Genomic DNA, 9,251 nt, shown 5'->3' on the forward strand with positions numbered 1-9,251 from the left:
ACGGCTTAAAGCTAAACTAATGTGCAACTCCAGGTTCCTTTGAATAAACTCATGTATAAACAAATGAATTAGAAACGCTTTTCAGTGCGGCTATAGGGTATCTACTGTAATTAGTGATTTTACAAATAAATGAGTTTACTTAAATTAAAAGGTTGAATTGTTTTGATTTGAGTAAAAACTTAAATTCATAAAATATCAGAATTTCCAGGAAATATTAGAAAATTCTGTAATCCCTGAGTAAAACAAGTTCAAAGTTTACTAAAATCAGCCGAGATTTTTCAAATTTACTAATTTGTACTATATTCTATGAATTTACTGTGACATATTTGAATTCGTTTAAAGATAAAAACTGCTAATTGATTATTCCATATTATTCAATTCAACCGTGACCGGCAAAAGATTTTGTTCGAGTTTAGAAACGAACGTTTTGAAAGATTACCACCATTAAATAATGCTGCATATGTGCACACCATACCTTTGAGTATATTACTTCATGCTTATGAAAAGAAAAAAAATTTAAAAAAACCTTCTGAGTGGGATGGTTATTATGCAATCAAGAATCCAGAAACCTATTGAGAAAAATGGAGAACTTAGCGAGCGATAAAACATTAGAGACACCACAAACTAAACGCGGTTTAAGCGTAGCCGCAGCAGTATTTTTTATAGTTGGTGATGTTGTTGGTGCTGGTATTATAACGCTACCTTATACAATGAAATTGGTGGGATGGGTGGGTGTTCCACTGTTTTTTATTTCAGCTTTGCTCATGTGTTTGTGCGGAATTCTACTTTCCAAAGGATGTCTTCTCGCTTTTTCTTCTGTACACAATAGAGAAGCACTAAGGGATCCTTACCCACAGTTAGCTGAGAAATCTTACGGAATGTTTGCAAAATATTCTGTCGCGGTGATTTTAAATTTGTCGCTTATTTTTACTTGTATAGTTTTTTTGTTATTACTTGGGGAAGTTTTTAGCAAGATTGCGCCGATCCCTTCTGACTTAGTTAATAATAGAAATCAACTGAGAATATGGTTTGTTGTATGTGGTATAGTGCTACTGCCTTTAACTTTTCTTGGAACACCAAAAGATTTTCCAATGATTGGATTCTTAGCGACGGCATGCAGCTTCGCAGCTGCCGTTCTTATTATGCTTAATATAGCAATGACAAGTCATTCGGTAGGATACAACGTACCTAAAAAAACTACTGCAAATTTAGAAACAATATTGGGCGTCTTTGGAACAGTTCAATTTACTTTTGGAGGAATAGCAATATTTCCTACAATACAAAACGATTTAAAACAACCGGAAAAATTTCCGTACGCAGTAGCGATTGGCTACACAATCGTTTTTTTTATTTACACTAGTGTTTCCTTGAGCGCATTTATCATTCTTGATCAAAAAATCCAAGAAGATATTTTGACAACTTTTACTGAGATGCCACTTTTTACTAAATGCGTTTACTTTCGTACATATGTCACTGTTGCTCAAATATTGATATGCGGTCACGTTTTATGCGCTTTCATAATGCTGGTCAACCCAGTCAATCAACAAATGGAAGCTATTTTTAATGCACCATTACGTAAGTTCAACTTAATTCAAATTTTAAATTTACTAAACCCCTGTATACTAGATAACAGCAGTTTTTATAATGTTGGTAATAGCAGTTTTTATAATATTTATATTATTTATAATTGTTTATGAAAACTTTTATTAATGGTTTTATTACTTTCTCCTCGTGTTAAAAGTAAACATCGGCGTTCGTTTTGTTCTTCTTCATTCCGAACCTCAAGAACAAACTCATTATTCAATGTGTACTTTCGCCTTAAACATTTTATTAATCGCTTTTCATAATTTGTCGGAATAAAAGGTTTCATCAACTGTTAAAAACCGAGTAATACTTATATTTGTTTTAAAAAAAGGAAAACTTTTAAAGTTTATAGTTTATACAAATAGTACTACCTCCGTTCCACAATAATTGTCACATTTGGATACTTTTGGTCCGAATATTGAAAATGTATGCTGTTTAAGTAGTTTTTTTAAAGGTTTGCGAAATTTGTACCGTTCTAATTATTTTCTAAAAGTGAAAATTTAAGAGAATAAATTTGTAGTACTCACCACAAAATGCAAATAAAATTACAGTGTGAATCTACCCTAAATAAAGAAAAATTTCGATGAGAAAGTCGACTCCCCTTAAATTTAAAATGTAATGCCGAAGCCGTGGAGAATACGAAAAGTTTTTTAAATATTGAATAACTGAAATAAATGTTACTGCAATAAAATTAATAAAGAACTTATTTCTGACTCGCAATTTTTTATTCTCCTATTGATCACCTATTTTTAAGTGGCCAACCGTGTTAGAAAACCTTGAGTAAACCTTTTCAACAAGCTATTACTTTTGAAAATCGGTCTAACACAAGCGAAGCTATAGCTATAAAAGTTTGATCAAATGGGACAAGTATTATGAAACAAACTTTATGCATCAAATGTGACAGCTCTTGTGGAACGGAGGTTGTAGTAAATATATAATTTAATAAAAGTTTTTTTGTTTTTTGTTTTCACAGTTTATAGAAAAATAAATTAGCAGTGTGAATAAATTAAATTTTTTTTTTTTAAAAAAAAATTTATTCGCACTTCCAAAACATGGTCAAAAATTGGCCAGCGTGCCTAAGAACTTAAAAAAAGTATACATTGTATATCATTAAATATTCTTTGAATATGTTAGTATATATTCTCGATATAAATGATCCAGCGAATTTAAAAAATGGTTTTTACATTTTAGAATTACTTTCATGAAAACTTCTGATTCCTTGTGACGTCTAGTTTTGTTCTGTTTAATAGACTTCGGGTGGCAAAGATTGGCAATTCGCACAACAATAGTTGTTGCTATAGTAACAATAGCACTTGTTGTACCAAGTTTTGGTCCTGTACTTTCTTTGGCCGGTGGAAGTTTTTTCAGCGTGCTAAGCGTAATTTTACCTATTCTTTTCTACTGCAAGCTGGTCGATCATGTTAGTTTTATAAAGGAACTTTTTCTAGGCGTCATAGTTATTGTTGCCGTAATAACAGCCGTCGGTAACGGTTACGTAGAAGTAAAGAACGTCGCAAAAGTGGTAAAGGGAACATACCGATGAATTTTTTTATTTAAAAAATTTTTTTTATATGAATGAAACTTTTTGTGTCTGAAACTTTTTTTAGCTCAATTTTTATTTAAAAAGCGATATGACTAAGATTATCAAAAACATCAATTTTTTTTGTAAATCAACGTAGCAAGAGATTTTCATATTGTAATTATACATAATAACAAATTCTTAACGCGAATTAGCTTAATTATTTCTAATTATGCTTTAAACATTTTAATTAGAGACTGGAAATCTTAAAAAAGAAGAATTTCAAAAGAAATGATGTTATATAGTATAAATGTAAATATACTTTTCTGTTCGTATAAAAAGTATTTTGTAAAAACAGTAAGACATCTAAATTTATCCATCCTTGGACGAAAAAATCTCGGAAGATGAGCACAATCTTGAAATTAGTCATGTACTTAACCCATTTTTCTAACTCTTTTTAAGGGAAAATCGTTTACCTCAAACAGATATGAAAGATTCTCTTCACTGGAACTGATTTATTGTGATCTTTAAATACTACGTTATTTCTTGCATTTTGATTGTTAGTTTTTCTGTTGCTTCTATATAGAGGCTTCTATCGATTCTAGATGATTCTGTTACCAGGAATAAGATTTTAGAAAATCATATAAAATTTTATCACTAAAACTTCCCCAACTTTACTTATGTTCGCCATTTTGATTAATTCTACCATCATTTTCTACATTATCAGTACGCTCAACTTCCTCTAACGCACTAGCCACAGTTTTAGGTTTTTCAAATATTTCAAGATCTAATGTAAAGGAATAAATACCAGTTTTATTCTTTTAACATATAGTAGCAATTTCAATTATTGCGGCACACAAATTGGCTTAGCATAACAATGAGAAAGCCTAGAATTTTTTATTGCTCGATTGGGTCTATTATACAATCACCTGTTGTTAGCAGACTTTTCATAACCTTTTAAGGTAACCTATGTCCTATCTCATGTTTTCTTACGGAAAGGATAACTTTCATAATCGAATCAGTATCCCAAATTCATCATAGAATCCAAAATTTGCAGGTGGGGGAGGGGAGAATAAAATATGGCAAAAAAAAAACAAAAACTGAACTATAAAGTTAAATATTTCCATAAATTAATTCTATTTCTTATTAGATTTTATGAGTTCATTTTTATGTTTAAATTATAATTTATACACACGTAAGCAAGCAACCAAGGAAACAAATTATTATTTTAAAAATGAACTCTAAATCTTAATAACTGACTTTGTTACTATAAAGTTTTTTTAATTTTTGTATGATTTATACCCAGGCCATGTTACATTAAGTCATGTAGCTAAATTCAAGAAAAAGATTTATCTCCATAAATAGTTAAATATTTATTGAAAACTTTTTTAGCTCTGTATGACATCGGAATAGTATTCATTTAATAACATCCATAAAAAGTTCATGAATTTTGTCCTCTAACCACTGTATTGCTGATTTTCTTAGACTTGCAGTTTAGGAGGTCATCTTTTTCATTAAGTACCTCAATTACTGCAATGCTGGTGGAGTTCTCTTTAAAAACTAAATTTTTAGCAATATGGCATGTTGATTTCTATTACATGTAAGTAAAGTCCATTAAGCGTATTTAAAAAAAATTTTTAAAATCAAGAAAGTAAAGATTTGGACTTGTTTTACTCCCATTCTTTAACGTCGGTGTGACTCAGGAAATTTTTAATCAGAAACATTACTCATAATAATGATTTCTGAATTGAATGATGAAAATGTAATTCAAAAACAATCTAAGAAATGTTTTGAGAAAATCTTCTGGCTTTTGCTTAACGAGGATTTTACGCTAATATCGAGTTTTAGCATTAGCCAAAATGCGCCGATTTTAAGTTAATACGAAGAAAGATTGTAGGGTGGTATCTTGTTTATCAGTTTCAAAGTTTCATTGATTAGGTTACAATTGGCTAGCGTAAATCTTAACACATTTACAAAAAAAATAAACACAGAGAACGTGACAAATGTAACGCCATGAAAGCCATAAAGAATGAAAACTCTAAAAATGAAAACGAAAGCTGTAGATCTATCAGTAATAACTCAAGTTGAAATGATGGAAAAAACGTCGACATTCGTCACTATTAACATTCCTATCGGTTTAGGCTTGAGATTAGAAGAACAAGAAAAATAAGTTTTAGCCAATTTAGACTTTTAACATTGAACATTTTTTTATTAAATAATAATATAAAAACCAGCTTTGTAAATTATAATTTTTTAAATCTTAAATCTCATTTAACGTTTTCTTTTTTTGAAGCCAAATTTCAACAGAAGCCCCACCTTATCAAGTAAGACAATTTTAAATCACAATTGATCATTAAGTTGACAACTTTAGGAGCCACAGAGAATGAAAATTTACGAGCAAAAAACAATTAATGTAACTTTGGTATCATGTAAACAATTCAAATAAATAGTTTAAAAGTATTTAAAAACCTATTGCAAATCCTTGTTGAAAATCTTGGAAAACTTCACATAATTGTAAAATCATACTATAAAAACTACATTCAATTTTAAATCTATAGCTCTTCTTTATTTTCCTCCTCTTCAGTTTCCTCTTTAACATCGTCAGGGCATAGATCTGTTAGTAACAATCAAGAAAAATTTTAAAAGCAGGTAAAAAAGTATTTAAAATACTTTCACAATTTTTAATAAAATATTTAACAAAAAGACTATTTGAGATTTTTTTATATTTTGGAAATTTAAAAAAAAAAAATAAAAAATGAAATCAACAATACAAACAAAATGCCTAAAGAATGTCAAAAACATATTAAAACAGACAATAGAGATCAAGAACTAACCTGTTACTTTAGAACAGAACTCCGATTTAGGCTCTGCGGATGGCTTTTTAAAGAACTCAATTATATGTTCTTCATTGTCTTCAATAATATTTTCACACTAAAAGTTGTTCATCAAAAATTACATAAAGTAAAACAACTTGATTTAAAAATTGATCAACCTTTAAAAAATGAAGCGAAAAACCTCACCATAATCTGCAATTTGTCAGAGATTTCAGAACTTATTGAAACATTTTCCAGCTGTATGGGTTGACCATCACGAGATTTAGTTGATACATACTTGATATTACCAGTACTTTTATCAACTGATTCTGCAAAATTTTTCATTCTTTGACATAAATTTTCAGTCACCTCTGTAAGATGGGTTTCTGAGCGTGCATAACTTATCTGTGCAGAAGTAAATATTCTTACAGTTGATCATTAAAAAATATAATTCTGTTGTGATAATTATCATAATACTGTGTATGAAATTATATTTCTTATTTTGCTTTTTATTTTTTACTAAGAACTTTTTTTTACCTGCTTACGCTGCTGGTTTCCATTTGGATCTACGCGAAAACTTTCAATCTAAGTTCAATAAAAATGTAAATAAACATTAAAACTTTGAAGGATTATAAAATTTATTTGCAAACTTATTGAAACTTAGGATAAAATTATTAACAGTAACTATTCCAATAAACCAAATAGCTATGCTTCTAAAAAAAATATTTACTTATATTAGTTCCATATGCTGTTTTTAATCTTAAATTTTACATTAAAACATTTTTTTAATTATTAGTAATAAATAATTTCAAAACTAAAAAAAACAAACTAAAAACAAATTAAAAAAACAAAACATCAACAAACACAAAAAACATTAAAAATGCTATCTTCTTACATCTAAGGTTTTTGCTGGATCAACTTTAGATATTTCATACTCTATTTCATCAATAACCACATGACAAGCTAAAATCATTAGAACTTGATTTATCAATTTATCAAAAAACACTTTATGAGCAAATTTACTACCATAGCTAGATTAATTAAAAACTACACAGGATATTCAAAACTAAATGAAACACAAATATTTGTAGAAAACAAAATTTTTAATGTTTAGTTTTAAACTAACCCACTTGACATTAACTTCTAACTAAAGCACATAAATGAAAGATAAAGAAAAATGGTAACACTGACCTGCACAATATCTTACTTTGTCTTTGTTGCAAGCTATTTCACTTAACATGCATAAACCAAATATTAGATATAAAAAAATCATTGCAAAGCTATATATTAAATCCTATAAGTATAGTAATCTTCAGTACATTTTGTGCATTAAACATCAGGAAGTTTATTTCAAAGAAACCATTTAAAAATTGTGGATGGAGAGTTTAATATTTGTCTAAAATGACAACATATAACAACAATCTACATCTTATAATCATAGTAATTTATTTAATCATAAAATAAAAAAGGAGCGTTTGTTCTTTATCAAAGTAAATATATTCAATGTGTTTTTATGCTACCAATAGCGCAGTGAGACACATGCCACACATATGAAGGATTGCAACAATGTACCACTTTAACCACATTAAAAACTTTCTAAATCATATGAAAACTGGATATTTTTGTATGTAATAAATTGAGCACGATCTGTGGAGCATCAGGAGATATTATCTAGGTTTTCCTAAGCAAGAAAACTGAGTACTAGATTAACTGACGTGGAATTCAGAAGTTATCAAGCTTTTTCTTATTAAGAGAAATGAGTACTAGATTAACTGACGTGGAACTCAGAAAATGAAAGTGAAAATCTCGTGGGACATTTTAGCGGTAGAAATGTTTTTTTCAATTGCTGCCGGATGAATGCACAAATTTATGACCGAAACTAGGGTTAGGACTATTGTAATTGTAAAAATTAAATACAATTACACATTACAATACAATAATGCAATCGGCATTAATCTTGATCGCCTTCGGATCATATTTAGATATCGCATCACCTATCTTGTTATGTATTTCTAAGCTCTAAATGGCCGCAGAATATTGCCTGTCTGATGATAATCTTACTATTTAAAGTTGCCCAATTTACCATTCTGGCACTCCTTCCCCCTCCCATTATGTTTCAGTAAAATAGAATAAATCATTAAATATTAGTTGTACCCTATTTTAAGGGTACAAGGGTATATAGTCGGCAACTGGACTGTTAAAACATTTATTAAATTTTGACAATAAAATAATTTTTTTTATTACAATAACAATATATTGTTATTGTATTACAAAGACGAATTACAATACAATATTTACTGTTATTGTAGTGGGTCATTACAATATATTTTTTTTTCAGATATTGTTATTGTTTTATAAAGATGAATTGCAATACAATATTTATTGTTATTGTATTACAGAATTACAATAGTTGTAAATCACAAGTATTGTTATTGTTTCTAAATTAAGTTAATACAGTAACAATAATTATTGTTACTGTTATTGTTTTCATTACAACTACAATAGTCCTAACCCTAACCGAAACTATATTCTAGTCGCTGTTAGATCAACTAATACGCATTGCATATAAAACTTATTGTCATCGTATTATTTTTGAAAAAAATACTTGCCTTCTTAGAAGAATATTCGACCGTTGAAATGTTTTTAAACAGACTTGACCGTTATCCTTTATTCAAATTTATTGAACAACAACAAACAGCAAAGTAAAAATGAATGAAGCTTTTTATACACTGAAGGAGGGGAGAATAATGTCTCATAGATTTAATTTGTAATTTTTAAAATCCTTAAAAATAATAATAAAATTTCACTTCTATGATGAAGTTAAATTTCTTTGACTGCAATTTTTAGAAAAGTTAGAGTTGGATTTAAAATGAGAGTTTTTCTAAAATAATGGAGATCTTATTGAAAAACGAAATTCTTCCCAGTGGGCATCGACGTCATTCTCACGTCGGTTCGATGTTAGTTTTAGGTTAGCGACGTCGCCAACGTAAATTCAACATCGCACCAACGTGAGAATGACGTCGAAAATTAACATCGAGTTGCGATGTTAAATCAACGTCAAAACGACATAAAACATCGCGATTTCATCGCGATAACATCGAATATTAACGTTGATCCAACTTTCCATTTCCAACGTTAATGCAATGTCGCACTCGACGTCGCCTAAACGTTAAACCAACATCGCGGTGCCCACTGGGTTTGTTCAAAATTAGTCCGCTACCAAAATGAGTCTCCATTACATAAACAAATATACAATTATTACAACGATTAACATTAGAATTCACAACGATTTCTATACAACAGAAGACTTTTCAACCTCGGTTTTTCATACGTCG

General features: G+C 29.2%; 2 protein-coding genes across 3 annotated transcripts; one reads left to right on the forward strand and one right to left on the reverse strand.

The window, feature by feature from the left end:
• The first annotated feature begins 446 nt into the window (after nt 1–446).
• On the forward strand, nt 447–3,395 carry LOC145190691 (uncharacterized). Of its 2 annotated transcripts, none has more exons than XM_080067574.2 (2): nt 447–1,575; nt 2,835–3,395. In XM_080067574.2, exons 1-2 carry the CDS (start codon nt 582–584, stop codon nt 3,125–3,127), a joined length of 1,287 nt encoding a protein of 428 aa, XP_079923700.2. In that variant the 5' UTR covers nt 447–581; the 3' UTR covers nt 3,128–3,395. The 2 variants fall into 2 exon arrangements, with proteins under 2 accessions (XP_079923700.2, XP_079923702.2); XM_080067576.2 differs by having other exon boundaries at nt 465–1,575; nt 2,776–3,395.
• A 1,985-nt stretch (nt 3,396–5,380) lies between these two features.
• LOC145190184 (protein canopy homolog 2-like) lies at nt 5,381–7,326 on the reverse strand. Its single transcript, XM_090091859.1, has 6 exons — nt 7,108–7,326; nt 6,812–6,879; nt 6,454–6,501; nt 6,124–6,321; nt 5,938–6,034; nt 5,381–5,717 (listed from the first exon to the last, which is right to left on the reverse strand). Exons 1-6 carry the CDS (start codon nt 7,187–7,189, stop codon nt 5,656–5,658), a joined length of 555 nt encoding a protein of 184 aa, XP_089947985.1. The 5' UTR covers nt 7,190–7,326; the 3' UTR covers nt 5,381–5,655.
• Between the last annotated feature and the right edge of the window lie 1,925 nt (nt 7,327–9,251).

The sequence above is a fragment of the Hydra viridissima genome, unplaced genomic scaffold (genome assembly GCF_058129835.1).
Source record: "Hydra viridissima isolate aposymbiotic clone 2 unplaced genomic scaffold, HvirCarnegie_v1 scaffold_6, whole genome shotgun sequence".
Lineage (NCBI taxonomy): Eukaryota > Metazoa > Cnidaria > Hydrozoa > Anthoathecata > Hydridae > Hydra > Hydra viridissima.